Genomic DNA, 16,092 nt, shown 5'->3' with positions numbered 1-16,092 from the left:
GAAAAAAAATCCCACAAAACCTCTCTATTCATAAATGCATTATCACATCTGTTTAAATGTAAGAAATGCAATTGCTTGCTTTTAAAATGTCAGACAAGTATGTGAAAATTACTTTTTTTTTTTCCCCTTTGCAATCAGTCTGCTACTGCTGTATCATCCTAATTTCTACATGGTTGTTGATACACAAAAGAAAGCCTTTACACTATGTGGCTACACATTTGGTACAGTATAATACTTTGCAGATAAAGACTGGTTTAAAAAAAAACAACTCTGAGAAACAGATAACATGTCCCTGTGCAAAGAGATTTCATGCTTTCAGAACTTGGCAATGTTTACTAATTTTTTAGGAAACAGTGAGCTGAAAGATTTTAAAAAATGCATGCTTATGTAAAAAGAAACTTTCCATTCTTTTCCAACTGAAGGAAATTATGAAGGAAGGTGTCTTATTCAGATAACTTTGTCTAAACTGATAATAGGTGGGTTTTTTTTAATGGACAGTTAATAAATATCAGGATATTACACATTGTATTGACCAAGGTTTTACAGATTGAAAATATGTTGCTGTAAAAAGCACGTCAAGTGTGAAATTGATTTTTATATCCTTGTTCTTGTTGTTAACTTCCAGTTTTGTTTAGTTGTCAGTCTGCCTCTATCATGTATCCACAGTAACATTCAGAGCTTGAATAATCTTGCAGGTATTTTGTGTGGGATACATAAAGAAAGGAAATGTCTGGTGGAAATAGTTGATTTACTTGTTTCTAAAATCAAGATTCTTTGGCAAGATAGTTGTCTATTAGTGTAAATTATAAACTTATTTTCTCCCTTTCTAACCACCTAAGCTAGAAATAGAACTGAAATGCTGGTATGATACCTTTCATCTCTCAGATACTTCAGCATAGTTTTGTGCTTAAAGAAAGAACATATAAATCTAAAGAAACTGGTGGTTATGTGTGTACATGCATAGTTCAGCTAGGGAAGCAAGAAGGTGCAGAAAGAAGTGGCCAGGTGTCATTACAAAAGAGTTTGGTATTTCTTCTGTTCTTTACTTGATCTCAAAAAGTTTGTCATCCTTGTCATTGATTTAGTGATGCCAAGTTGTCTGTAAATCTGACATATAAACATGACCCAGACCAATGTTTATAAAGCAGCCCAGTCGTGTTTGTCAATCCGGTGCTTCATGGCCAGTCTTAGGGAACATTAGTGACACATTACTATCAGTGCTGAGGCAGGATACGTTTTGAAAACCATTAAAATTCACTATGGAGCTAGAAGTGATAGAATGTTTTTGTTAAATCTGGAGCTATTGCATTGTATTGCTACAAGAGCAGAATTCATTACTTGGGTGGTAAACTGCATATAAGTACGGGATTGTATTCCTTCAACTCTTACTATTTTGTATTTTTATCCTGGTTGACTTGTGATTAACTTTAAAACCATTGTAACATCACTAAATTGCCAAAACTACATATTTTCAGCTGTAACTTCATCCTACCGCAGTACTTACTAATATATGTGTGTGTATATATATATATATCTAAAAAACTGTGTAGCTTTATGTATATATATATACATGTGTGTCTACATGCACATATATATGAAATATCACATAGTTTTTAACTGCTGTTTAATGCTTCTATTGCTGAAATTCTTACTTAATGTATTTTATAGTCCTGTGCAAATTATGTTAGAATAATTGTCTGACCATATTTGAAACTATTTAAATGCATATGAATTATTTTCCTGTATTGAATACTAACTTCTGTCAGGCTTGTTAATCTTTTCCTAGTTCAGCAAGTCTTTTGGAAATAAGAAACATTTAAATGAGTGTATCCAGCACTTACACTTCATTTGGAATTTCTGTAGGCTATGGCCATTCAGATGCAGATGTCCTTCACCAGTCTTTACTTGAAGCAAATATTGCCACCGAAGTTTGCATTACAATTCTGGACACTCTATCATTGTTCACAATGGCTTTTAAGGTTCGTTCATGACTTGGTGTTAACTTTTCCCCTAAGTATCTTTGAGAATAAATACTTTTAAAAACTATTTTTAAGTTACATTTTTATAGTCTAGTTAAATGGCATTACTATTTTTAACTTCTCTAGCATTGTATTTTATTATTTTCATGTAAAACTAATAATATCTCACAGCAAAATGCTTTGGCTTCAGCTATACATCATACACTAGCAGGAATCTGTGGGAAAAGCTCCTTCCTCAACCTAACTTAAAAATTGTTCTAGGAGCTTTAGTGTCTGTCTAATATTAGTGGTAAAAGTGGCTCTTAAAGGCCATGTGAGGTGAAAGATCTATGGCAAAACCATAATTGGACACTCTCAGATTTTCATATTGAACTTGGCTGCTTATTACAGTAATGCACTCCTTAATAGTGATTTGTGTGTTCCTCTTCTGTAACTTTTTTCCATTTGTCCACTAATAAGACTTCCTTTAGTTGTATCATTTGCTGTAGCTCTCCTGTGGAATCTTTATATAGCACACCCACTTACTTACCCCTCTTGGCTGTTTTTCTGAGGTTTTCCAGACTTAAAAATCGAAGCCATAAAAAGGAGAGATGGTAACTCTAGCTTGTTTCTCCTCTGACTGGGGCAGTGTATCCAGATTCTTGCTTGAAGATTCAAATTTAGTATCTTATCTTTAATCTAGTTATGAAAACATGAGCTTATTTACAATGAGATTCCTTTTTTCTGGTAATTTAATTAGTAGAGTTTAGAGTCAGTTCTGTCCACAGACCTGATTATAGGATTGAAAATTAATAACCTAGCTATAAAGATTTAAAGAGGAATGAACACTATTCCTTCAATTATCAACCCATCATGCTTGGAATGACAGTCCTTCAAGGTTATCTGTTGTATATTGAGAAGGTAGACAAGAATATGCCAGAATAGTCTCAAAGGTGCAAACAAAACAGGACAATTAGGAGCTTCTATTCAATTAACTGCACTAAAATGCATAAAATCAGATGGTTTGGGTAGTAAGGGACTTTCAGAGATCACCTAGTTCAACCCTTCTGCATGGGCAGAGACAACTTCCACTAGGCCAGTTTGCTCAAAACCCCATACAACCTGGCCTTGAAAAAACCTTCCAAGGAACTGGGCATCCTCTACTTCCCAAGGCAGCTTGTCCCATTGCCTCAGCAGCCACACTGCAGAAAAAGTTCTCCTTATGTCCAGTTTGAACTCAGGCTCTTCCACTCCTTTGGAGGCCTGTATGTATGCAGCGATGGCAAGGAAGAGTGGAGTGCCCCGAGATGGGTGCAGAAGGAGCAGGACCTTGTAAAATCACATTGTAGTAGGAGATACTGCTATGAGAAAATCCCCCTGTCTCAGCTGCTAAAGCCAGTGTAAGCAAAGTCTGTTAATACTTTGAGTGTGCCCCTCAAAAAGCTATTAATAGTAATGGATTTAATTAACAACTGATAAAAACAATTGTGTTCTGTAAGTCTGTTCAGAAGGCAACACTTCCTTTGTAAGCAAAATTAATGAAGTCTTAGAAATACCTAGTTAGTATTCAGGTATGTGTGTTATTAAACGTCTTATATTTTTTTAAATCTCCTGCTTTTTGATGATCTGTATATGTTCTTAGAGCAGTATAAATGTATTGCTGTACAAAATTCCTAAATCCTTGCTATTGTTTTAAAGAATCAGCTACTGACTGATCATGGACATAATCCACTGATGAAGAAAGTATTTGATGTATACCTCTGCTTCCTTCAGAAGAATCAGTCTGAAACAGCATTGAAAAATGTATTCAGTGCTTTAAGGGCACTTATTTACAAGGTAAGAAGTTTTTACAAATTCATCTTTGAGTACTTGTCCAGTTCTTTAGTCAACAATATGCTATATAAGAATTTAAGAACTAACATCCCAAAATAAAATTGGTGAATAAGGACTAATCTGATCTCAACAGTGTGGAATGCTTGTCCTTTGATTTGCTGTAAAAATCATTTTATGTCATGAACTACTCTAATTTTTCTTTCCACAGTTTGAGGATATGAATGCATTTGTGTTTTTCTTGACATGGTTATTTTATCAAGCTCTGACTCTAGTTTTAATGAATAAATTCCTTGTTTTCTTCTTTTTCCTCAGTTTCCTTCTACATTTTATGAAGGTAGAGCTGATATGTGTTCTGCACTGTGCTATGAAATTCTGAAGTACTGTAATTCCAAGCTGAGTTCAATTCGTAATGAGGCTTCACAGTTACTGTACTTTTTGATGAGAAATAATTTTGACTACACAGGGAAGAAGTCTTTTGTTCGAACACATCTGCAAGTTAGTATATTTTCTTTTTTTTTTTAAGTATTGTAAATACACAGTTGCATACCAATGTGCAAAGCCCTGTCTGATAGACCTAAAATAATTTATTTGGGGTTCAAGAAAGGCTGATACTAAGAGTAAGAAGATGGCCATAAAAATATATTCAGTACAAGGAAATATTTAGAAACAGTTGGATTACCCTGTGTTTTGTAGGAAATAAATTTTGTCAGTGCAAACATTCTGTTTTGTAGATGTTATTTTGTTTGTTAAATGCTGTATCCTGTTGCATCTGACGAAGGAAAAGAATGCAGCAACAAGCACATAGAAGTCCAAAATAAAACAAATAATTTGAGAGTTGTGTGTCTTGAAAAAGCTGGGATCAGTAGTTTGCCAGTTTAATGACCTCTGGCTAGTTCACCTAGCAGTCAGTTATGTGTCTGGAATTTACACAAGCCTGTTTTATCTTGCCTATGTTATTGTACAAGTAATTGGAAAAGAACCCCCAAACATTATTTTATTTAGGAGAATGATTTTTCAATTAAAAATAACAAAACTTCCTTTGTAATTGCGTCATAAGTACATCTCAAGAGTATTTAATGAAATACGTACTAACAAGATATTTGTTTCTGTCAAGGTTATTATTTCAGTAAGCCAATTAATTGCTGATGTGGTTGGAATTGGAGGAACTAGATTTCAGCAGTCTCTTTCCATCATCAACAATTGTGCCAATAACGACAGAATTATTAAGGTCTGTTTTTATTCCTATTTCCATACTGTAGAAGGATGCTTGAAGACTGTTTCATAGCATCTTTTGCAGTTATGCTTTATCACTTTGCTGTGCAATGATTAGGAAAACACAGTAGTTAACCTGACTTTTCCGTGTTTTAGCACACTACATTCCCTTCTGATGTTAAGGATTTAACCAAACGGATTCGAACAGTGCTGATGGCTACAGCTCAGATGAAGGAACATGAGAATGATCCAGAAATGCTTGTAGACCTCCAGTACAGCTTGGCAAAGTCCTATGCAAGTACACCCGAACTGAGGAAGACATGGTTAGACAGCATGGCAAGGATCCATGTTAAAAATGGAGATCTTTCAGAGGTAAGAGGAAAAAAAAATCAAATTAGTTTTAGCTCTGGTATAAACTTAAGCTTATCTTTATAGAAAGGGAATGTACTATATGTATTTGCTTGAATGTAACAGAATAAGTATTTTTAACAATTTTTGAATTGTTGCTGGATTGGCTTCAATAGTTGATAAGTTTTTGTCCTACCCAAGTACATCTGTAAGTAATTTCTGGTTATTAATGTAAGGAACATGTTTAACTGCTATAGCTGACACACTACTAAGAATGGAATGCACAATGCAAGCCATGGAAGAGAGGCCTTTTGCTTAAAAATATCTTTGTTATTACTTGCTTAAACACTTAAAGCCACTCCTTGAATTCTCCTCCAGTTGCCCTTACAGAATTAGCTTGATTTTATTCCAAATTACTTACTAAAAAAAGCTACTAATGTTCTTAAAACTGACAAATAATTTCTTGTGTTATTTGAAAAAAAGGAAAGCTTTCTGTTTTTACTGTGCTCTTAAAATATTCAGTTCTAGCAAAAAGCAGAATTGGGGATTGTTATATGTCTTAATGAGACATTAACACTATAACTGCATACAGATTAATTTTGTCTCTTTCTAGAAGGTTTTTTCATCTGAAAGTACATTGTTTTGTGTGAAATCATTGCATTTCATAAACATCTGTTAAAATGAGCATCATGTAAGCAAGTGAAGATCTCCAAGAAATAGAAGGTGCCATCTTCCTAACTCAATTCTTAGTACTAGAATTCTGTTCTTCTACATAGTAAGAACACAGAAGGCATACACATTGCCCTGTTCTTAGCTTGTCTCTTGAACTGAACAGCTTCACCTATCTGAGAAGACAAGGGCTTTTAGTCCTTTGCAATTATGTTTTTAATTTTTTTGGTTGAAATCTTAGAATCTTTGACTGTGCAACTAGATGCAGATGTCTGCAAATGATCAAGTTGAACTTGATACAAAGTATGAGTTAGAATTTCTGGCAGATTCTTATCTTTTTCCTTCACCTCCATTGTTTGAGGTTGTGCAGCCTCCATATTGGAGCTGTTCAACTGATAGTTACTTTGCTGAAAGCCTAAGCCTTTTTAATAAAACAAAAATGCGAAATCTTTTTAATTTTTTGGAGAAAAGTGGTCAGTGTCAAATCCATTAAAAAAACTCAGATATCTGAAAATTATTCTGTCCCTCTTCTTTTTTTTTTCTGTTTTCCAAACTGCACCAAATTCCTTCAAATTCCATTCACAGATTAGAGCTCTCTTGCTGCTCTCAAATGGCCTGCCACCAGTTTCTTCTGCATTTTTCTTGATTAGGAGCCAAAAGCAGACAAAACAGGTTAGCAGAAGGGCTGCCAAATGTTGAGTAGAATCATTAATAGCTTAACACTTAAAATACCTCTCCCCAAAAGAGAGATTCACTTGTTTGATTACAGCATGATGTCCCTACCTTGTGATTTGTGACCCAGGGTCACTCTTAGATTGTGAGCTGCTGTCCATGCCACTCAGTGCTCTGGTTAAGAAGGAGTGCACTTGCACAGTTACCGCTTTACATAAATGAGGTGGAGAATTCTTGCAGTAGTCGTAGAATATCACCTGCAAAGCAGCAAAAAGGAAAACTGAAGAAATTGTGTCGTACCCTTGCTCTCATATACCTTGTTTTTAATATTCCCATTTTAATTGTATTTTAAAAGATTGTTACTCTTTCTGTTTTAGGCAGCAATGTGCTATGTCCATGTAGCAGCACTGGTTGCAGAATATCTCACACGAAAAGGTATGATTTCAAAACCTTATTTTAATGTATTCAAATATCTTTTTTATTAGAGTTTGGGAAATTCAGTCGTTTCCTTGGGTAAGTTGTAGGTATTTCAGTGTTCACTAGGGAAAAAAATTCTGACCTAACCAGGCAGCAAACTCATATATTAAAGAATAAACTTGCATATCTAAGAAGCAGCATTTCAGATGAAGGCAAAGTAAAATTTTTGGAAAGTAAAAATTTTAATTATACACCAGAGTTGCTAATAGTGCAAATCAGATCCTTTCTAAAGCAAAGTTATCCATGAATATTCCTGTTTCTACACATAGCCAGTCTCTCACTGCCTCTAGGGAAACCTGGCATTGCCAGAGGAGTCAAAATAAATTTGTACAAATTTTCAGATGTTCAATCAATGACAGTAGTGCTCAGGCTGTTTCACCTTGTTGTGGTATATTCTGTGCCAGCAGCTGTTTGTAAAAGTGGATTCTGATGACCCTTGAGATAGGGTAGAAAACTGCCTTTCATCTACAGGATCAGAAGAGTTCTCAGTCAGGGATTTGAGATATGACTTAAATTAACAAAAAGAGCTCTCATGAAGAAAATCTCAGGAATCTGTTAAAACATTATGATGCTGAGATAGTGTTTTGGATTTGTGGGCAAATTCATGTTTGCATCTTTTTAGCTTTGCCTTTGCATGACAGTTCAAAATGAAGTAAAATCATGAGTCTAAAAGATGAGTTATCTCTGTTCTTGTTGTGCTTCTCACCAAATCCTTGTGCAGTGTGTAGGCTGTTTTCTTTGCCACAGTGATTTCAGAACCTTCTCTGAGACCAAATCTGAAATAAGCTGCTAGGACAAATATCTGTGTCCAGTTGGAAGCCTGATGATACCTGAGAACTAGTGATAGTTTCTATTTATTTGTGAGTCCTTTGGGTGTTCTGCTGTTTTTGTATACTGTCATATAAAATTCATTTCCTCTCAGAAGAGGGTCAAACTTCTACCTGTGATACTTCTAAGAACAGAAAAGCTCCTTGCATTTGAGTCAATCATTCAATAAAACCTCTGATGGTCAGAACTCCTAACTGAGCAGCAAGAATCTTTGGAGGAATGATTAAAATTCCTCCAAATATGTAAAATAAAATGTAAAATAAATATGTGCAAATCCTTAAGCTTCCATAACATTTACTGATCATGCTTGATGTTTTAATTGATACAGAAAATCCTGTTTTCTTAATTCAGCAGTCTGATGTAACCAAAAATATCTAAACAGCATGGGTAAAAGACATGGGTTTCATGTTGGAACATTCTATACTCCATTTTTGGGGTTTTTTTTTCAGTAAAGGAAATTAGATTGGTATTTTGTTAGTTTTTTTTCTGGTTTTCTGTGTTTGAATAATCTGGTTTGCCATCCCTTGATCATTTTTTTTATGGTTAATGTCATTCATATTGTTCAGACTGGAAAAAATGATGTGCCAGGTCCAGCATGACTTCATGACAGTTTAAAATTAAACACTGTAAAAGTAACCTTGAGTACTTTAGACTTAGGGTGGACTAGATTAGAGACAAATTTAAGATGAAGTAGGAAGTAGGAAGATTCAGACACTACTTAGTTTGGTAGGTAAGGGTCCAGATATTAATGTTTTTGAATTTTTTTAAATCCATTTGTACATTCACGGTAATGTAAGGTCTTGTATTTTAATCATGCAGTGGGAGGCTGATCTATTTCTTTATTTATTTGGTGATGGGTATATTTAAATATGGCTTCTGCTTTATCCAGAATCACAAAACGGCCCAGTGTTATCCTGCTGGAAAAAATTAAATTTGTCTGTATTTCTTTTTCAATGACAGGGATGTTCAGGCAAGGTTGTACTGCTTTCAGAGTAATCACACCGAATATTGATGAAGAGGCTTCAATGATGGAGGATGTTGGAATGCAAGATGTTCACTTCAATGAAGTAAGTAAACATAAAAATGTTAAAATTTACATACATGGAAGGGCTGGGTTTTTTTGCAAATTTTACGTTTACTGGAGAATTACTGGTATAAGGGATACAATAATTGTTTTTCTGATCTACTATTCATACCCTAAAGCTGAAATTAAAAAATTCTGTGAGGTGGCCTAGATTTAGAGAATTTACTGTAGACATATATTTTAAATATAGTGCTAGCACATCAACTCAATTTTTATTCCACTTTTGGAATAAAAGCAAATTGGGGGTTTATTCTAGTTGACAGGATGAACACTAATGTGGGTTACTTATTAGAGTTAGCAAAATCTGTTGTTTTGTGAAACTGACTTGGATTTACAGTATTACTCCACCAGAAATCATGAAAATCGGTTCACTGGTTTTTTGCTGTTTACAGTTTCCTTAAGCAAATATGCCATAACAGTGAAAATAGTTTTGCTGACACCAAACTCGTGTCCATGTGTTTTTCCTGGCTTAAGTTTCACTCCTTGAGTCTTTGCTGATCCATCTGTGCAGGCTGTACAGTAAATTTGACTAGTAAGCAGCCTATATGAAAATGTTAATAATCTTGCTTATGAAAAGCTATGTCTGCACTATGTATTTGCTGGTATAGTTGTGGCAGAGAGGGGCAGACCACAACTGGCAGAAGTCATGTTGGAAAACCCTCTGGTTTGTAAGTGTAATGGTACAACAAACATATTTTTCTTGTGTTTTAATTAGTGTATGTTAAAGCTGTATGACAATATTACTTGACTGTGCAAATTGTTTTGTGGTTTGTATTTTTTTTTTCAAATTTTGTGCTGTCTTTTTAAAATAATTGTTTCTTCTGATCCAGCATGAATTTTAGATGTTACTCAAAGCAAAATGCAAGCTGCTCTAAGTTATTGAAGATCAGGAATTCTAGCGACTACTGCTGATGGAAAGTTTTGTTGGAAATTTCTGTCACTGTTTTCCTGCCAGACCATTTGTCAGAGTAAAATTATAATGCATTTTTTAAAATTGGAATGTCTTTATTCTTTTTTTCATTAGTCACTCCCTGCAAAAAGAATATACTGATTTTTCTGGGTCATTGAACCCTACACAAATTTATTTCCATCTCTCAGTATTTCCATGGAACAGAAGTAAACCAAGAGTGAAAATATAAGCCTGTACAGCTTGCAGAAGGATCAAACCAAGCCAAATTTCATTTTTTCCCTGCATGAAACCCTTTCTAAACTTAACCATGTAGTACTATAACTGATGAAATATTGAAAAAAGTTACTGTTTTTCAGATAACTTCTGAAAGTTGTCTGAAACATGGGAAAAGTAATAATAGGGGAGAACTAATAATAGTAATGATAACAAGAGTAACAATAGGGAAGAACTGTTTGGCTTTAGCAGACTAAAAATCATTTCAGAAGTGCTTCAGAACAGGTAGCCTTGTTCCTTCAGGAATAGAAACATATTCATAAATGGAGTGTTTCCTCAGTGTGTTCAAAAGTAAGCAGAACTGTATTGTCTGAGAAAAAAAATTAGATCATTTGGGTACAGAAGTCAAAAAGCAGAAACATCTTTCAAGCTGTATTTTACTACTACTTAGCAAAATTTGCTCTGATGAGAATTTTTCCTATACATGGTAACAAGCCATGTGAAATTTCTTCCCTTAAAACTTGAGATTTCCCTTTTTGCTAGTTATTTTAGAGTTAAATTTCCAGAGGAGCATTTACAAGTATTGGAGGATCAGAGAGAATCCCTTCATGTTTTTAAAAGGGTCAAATATCTTTCATGTTCTCCAGTTTATAAAACCTCTTCATAGTTAAGTGAGATTTTTCTTAAGACTTGTATAGTTCCTCATTTTAAAAAAAATTAAAATTTTGGAATTCTCAATTTAGTTCTCATTTTAAAAGAATTCTGTCTGAGGCCAGGGTTACCTAAGCTAGCCAAAAATTTAGTTTGGGATTTTGCTTTCTAACAGGGCTACTGTGTGCATTTCATCAGAACAGTTGTTTGCCTGTGACATTCCATGAGAGGCATTGTCCTGGGTTGCAGATGGGTAAATGAAGGTCTCAGGAACACAGTGTCCTCTCAAGGCTGTACAAAGACTAGTGCAAAGCCTTGCACCTTTAAAAAAAAATCAGCAAAAAAATCTCAGTACAGGCTAAGCAGCAGCTCTGCAGAAATACCTGGAAGTTCTAGTGGAGAGCCTGTTGAATGGGAATCATCAGTGTGGCTTTGTGGAAACAAAAGCCAGTGCAGGCTGTGTGGTGTTTGAGAGCATTGACTCGAAGCAGAGGGAAGTGAGTTTTTTCTCTTTTATGCTGGTATTTGTGGAGCCCCATCTCTAACCTTGTGTCCAGCATTGACCCCCAAAAGTCAAGACAGGTGTCAACAAACTGGAAAAAATCCGGTCCAGAATCAGACTTTTCCAAGAAGAGCACCACTAAGGGCAAGAGGCTGTTCTTACAGGTGTCAAGGGAAACATTACATATGTGGAAAAAAACTTTTCCCATGAGAATAGATAAATATTGAGACAAGTGGCTCAAAAATGTTGTGTTCTTTTGCTCCTTCCTATCAGCTCTCCCACTTGAAGCTTCTGCTCTTCATGTTCTTTTCCTTTTGTAAACAAAATTTTACTTGCTACATCTGGATGCCCTCTGGTGTCTGAATTCAGACTTGTGTCATAAACCAGTGTTTGTGGACAGCCCTTGTGGTCTAGCAGTGACACTGGTCTGTCACTTGTCACCACTTGGCTGCTGAGAATGGAGGTACTGAGGAGTCTGTGCAGCCCCATAATGACTGGGGGAAAGGAGGAAGTGTTTTAAGATCTGTTGCAGCACATGGATAAGGGTACCGTTTGTTAGTCTGTGCTTGCAGTGTTAAAAATTGATTTTCTTAGTGATGTCTTTATGCTGACTTAGTCCTCTACCAAAGGGAAGAAGGAGGTGGAATAGAGTAGCTTCAAAGCATGAAAGGAGTTTTTCCCAGCTTCTGCCATCACTGTGATGCAAGAGTGCTTGAAGAAGATCCAAAGAAATTTAAAGAATATCTAAAACATACATGCTGTTTGTAAATAAAAGCAGTATGTGTGTAAACTTGGACCATTCTGTCTTGTTTTGTTTACTTTTAGCAATTTTTGATTGCCACAATAACATAAATTACAAAGTGTACATAATTCTGTTTTAAGGCAAGATTTCCCTTTTCCCTGGGAAGAATTTTGGTATAATTATTTGCTGCGCTTTTGATGAGTACTGAATTGTTTTACACTTTCAATTGTGTATCCAAATCTAGGATGTGCTGATGGAATTGTTGGAGCAGTGTGCTGATGGACTCTGGAAGGCAGAGCGCTATGAACTCATTGCTGATATATATAAACTTATCATTCCCATTTATGAAAAACGGAGAGATTTTGAGGTATTTAATTCATCAAATGTAAATTTGAGCAAGAAAAAAATCCTGAATTTTCAAGTCTAACTGCATGACACATTGGACATCACATAATAAGAGTATTAAAATAGTAACTGAAATTTGAATGCATTGAAATGTTTGTTTTAATTTTAAATAATTAATTTTTTTTCTTTAAATACAAATAATTAAAATTAGTCTTACATATTGTCATCCTTGTACAACTGCTAATACTACTATTCAATAAAAGAATGTTTTCAGTTGTTACTGGCTACAAGGACATAATTTGTTATTTTAAGACAGGAAAGTTGTGCTTTGTTCTTCTCCCTCATTATTGTTTTCTTTTACTTTTAGAGGCTTGCTCACTTATATGACACCCTTCATCGAGCATACAGTAAAGTTACTGAAGTTATGCATACAGGCAAGAGGCTGCTGGGGACTTATTTCAGGGTAGCATTCTTTGGACAAGTGAGTGTTACTTCCATTGGCCTGCTCTATGCAGTAGGAAAAACCTGAATTTATTTTACAAGGTTTACTCTTTCATCATCTTTATTGGTGCCGTGACATCAAAAGCACATGGAGTGTGTTCTGTATGAAATAAAGAAATGCCAGCAGTAATTTATTTTTAAAACATTTATCAATTCCAGTAAAACTCTTATAATTTTCCTCAGTAAATTTTTTTGCCTTTTTTCCTTTTTTCTTCTTTTGTTTACTACCTTAAGGCAGCGGTAAGTTTTCTGTAATGTCAGTTTTTAGCAATGCATTGACTTAATGTCTGTAGTGCTACAGTGTGGTTTGCAAGGCTGCTTCTTAGATTGGTATGCATTAATAGCCATTGCAAGTCAAAAAGTAACATCAAGCTCCATTTAGAGAACAAATCACTCTTTTCTATGCATCAGTATTGCATGCTTCAAACCAAAGTTCTGGCTGTGTATTGGGCAGCTTCACATCCTCTGGTACGTGTCTAGAATGCCTCTGTATCCCTATGGTATCACGCAGTATCGAGTAATACACTCTCTACATGCATAGCCCAGTTGCTTAATTGTCCAGCTGAGCATGGAGAATTGTAAAATAATCTGAGCAGTATAATTTTACATGTATTCTGTTGTCTTTTATGACTTTATAGCAATACCAGTTTACAGACAGTGAGACAGATGTTGAGGTAATTACAGTAACTGCTTACAAAGCAAGCAATGCAGTACAAACTACTGCATTTCACCTTAGTTTGGTGTGGGTATTTTTGTCAATCTAGCCTGTGTTTATACATGATATGTTGTGCTTTTCTATTTTGTCTGTTTCGTTTATGACCAAAAATGTTTATTTTCTGGTTTCAAACATGAACTCAACATGGCTTGTTGTTTTAAACCAACTAACTGTTTCACTTTCCATGCATTTAGGTGTGGTTTTAAAAACAATGGTATGTGTTATAAAAATAAAGAAGTATATACCAATAGTACATCAAAAAATTAAGATCTTTGCATAATTATATTTTATCTTGTGGAATTATTTTTTTGTAACTACATAAGGAAAAATTTCAGATTATTTTTATGCAAACTTTTGCCAAAAAAATTGTCACTTGTGAATCAGATAGTCATGTTGGGCAAGACTACCAGTTTTGGTGAGTGAAACAGTGCTGCAAGTTCACTTTTAAGAAAAAGTGAAGGAAAATTATCTCAAAGGCTTGTCACACCATAGAATTGCTACAAACTTTTAAAATTCAAACTCTGTGTTTCCATTATCTTTTGCTCATATTGTAGTAGAGAATTACATTTTTCTGTTGTTTTTTTATTCTCTTAGAAAATCTTTTTACTTAGATTTTAATTTCTGTCTATTTATGTTTGCTTGAATTCTAATGTTAAATGTCTATATTTCCTTTGAACCACATCCATTATGTCCATCTTAGTAATGTCTCTTATGTTTTATTCCCCAAGATTTTGATTACTTCATTTTTTACAGGGTTTCTTTGAGGATGAAGATGGAAAGGAATATATCTATAAAGAGCCTAAACTCACACCTCTTTCAGAAATTTCCCAAAGACTCCAAAAACTCTACTCTGACAAATTTGGAGCTGAAAATGTCAAAATGATTCAGGATTCTGGCAAAGTATGATCCTTATTCTGTCTAAAAATTCTAATATACTGCTTTCATTAATTTATTTGAAATGCTGTGGGATCACTGGCTGTTACTCATTTGGCACATGAGCATTAGCATCTAAAAGCTCTGCTGTTGGAAAGGCATAAGAGGAATATTATCTCCTACTAAGTATGCCTTTTAGAACAAACAAAAAGCTTAATTTCTGGAGTGTTACCTCTCAAAACAATAATTGTATCTTAGAACAAATTTGGATTATGATCATATTCTGTGTTAACTTCAGCTATATTTCTTGCCCGTTCATGCCCAGTCATTCTTTGGAAGTTCTTCCCTTTTCCACACCTTAGACTTTATGGTGTTTTTCTCCTCACCTTAGACTTTAGGGTGATTTCCCCTTAGTATAATTTCATGCCTCTTTTTGTTCCTTGATAAGGATCCTTTTGAATCCTTGATTCAAAAATTTCTGTGCATTTTGGCCTTAAAGTGCAGTAATGGTGGGCATTTCAATTTTGAACTTTAAAATGAGAGGAGGACTTGATGAAAGGGCTGAGTTTCATGATAATGAGTGGTTAAAAACCTCCAAAAACCAAATGAACCAAAATAAACCAAAAAATCCACAAGGTGCTGTAATGCATCTGGCTGTCTTTCTTCCTAGTAGTTAAAAACTGAATACAGGAAACCCCTGTGAAAGCATGAACATTTCCAACAGTTTCAATAATTTAGAGGTTAAGAGACCAAATTTAATTCCTGGAAGTTGTATGACTACTATTAGATCCACTTTATTCACAATGTAGCTATTTGACTTTTTTTTTTTTTTGTCCTGTTTTTAAGGTAAATCCTAAGGATTTAGATTCAAAATACGCATATATTCAAGTTACACATGTAATTCCATACTTTGAAGAAAAGGAGCTGCAGGAAAGAAAAACAGAATTTGAAAGGACTCATAACATTCGTCGCTTCATGTTTGAGATGCCTTTTACTCAAGGTGGTAAAAGACAAGGAGGAGTAGAAGAACAGTGTAAGAGAAGGACTATTTTGACAGGTACTGATGGAATGGATGCTTTCACTGGAAACATTAGTTGAAATGGTCTAATTTTGTTCTGTATGGGTTTTTTCATTTCACCTAAGTTCTTTATAGCTATCAGCTAAAATCCTTTTCATATTTCTGGCCACAGTTAGCTAACTGTTTTTCAGATTGATTTCTTCAGTGGGGAATTCTCAAAATTATTATCTCCTTTTCCTTAAGCTTTCAGAATTCTGAAACTAGACTCTGGCTTTCCTTTTTCTTAGAAAAAGACTATTTTGTGTTTTGTCTCTGTTAAGTACGAGTTTCTGTATTAATATAGTTGCAAAAACAAATAAGTGACTTTATAATAAAAAGTGACTTTATAGCTGTCCATAGCCAGTACTTGTGAGGAAATAGAAAATACAGCTTTGCTATTTTGGGATTCTTCTCTTCCTTGAGATTTGTGAATGTTAAGCAATTTTTTTCAGAGTTCTCATATAAATTAAGTTCCAGTGGTTTATTTCTTGGTGGTTATTAA

The 16,092-nt window shown here is 34.6% G+C and overlaps 1 protein-coding gene across 1 annotated transcript in view; it reads left to right on the top strand.

The window, feature by feature from the left end:
* Positions 1-16,092, top strand: part of DOCK9 (dedicator of cytokinesis 9) — an 82,488-nt gene that overhangs the window by 60,715 nt on the left and 5,681 nt on the right. Inside the window, exons 39-49 of the mRNA XM_041478300.1 lie at positions 1,864-1,979; positions 3,657-3,794; positions 4,104-4,286; positions 4,906-5,019; positions 5,160-5,375; positions 7,070-7,127; positions 8,958-9,064; positions 12,344-12,466; positions 12,812-12,925; positions 14,414-14,560; positions 15,380-15,590. Coding sequence (XP_041334234.1) covers positions 1,864-1,979; positions 3,657-3,794; positions 4,104-4,286; positions 4,906-5,019; positions 5,160-5,375; positions 7,070-7,127; positions 8,958-9,064; positions 12,344-12,466; positions 12,812-12,925; positions 14,414-14,560; positions 15,380-15,590 — 1,527 coding nt within the window. The remainder of the gene's footprint in view (positions 1-1,863; positions 1,980-3,656; positions 3,795-4,103; positions 4,287-4,905; positions 5,020-5,159; positions 5,376-7,069; positions 7,128-8,957; positions 9,065-12,343; positions 12,467-12,811; positions 12,926-14,413; positions 14,561-15,379; positions 15,591-16,092) is intronic.

The sequence above is a fragment of the Pyrgilauda ruficollis genome, unplaced genomic scaffold, assembly GCF_017590135.1.
Source record: "Pyrgilauda ruficollis isolate IOZ18807 unplaced genomic scaffold, ASM1759013v1 scaffold44, whole genome shotgun sequence".
NCBI lineage: Eukaryota > Metazoa > Chordata > Aves > Passeriformes > Passeridae > Pyrgilauda > Pyrgilauda ruficollis.
The sequence above is the reverse complement of the archived record's forward strand: the minus strand, read 5'-3'. Positions and strand labels throughout refer to the sequence as shown.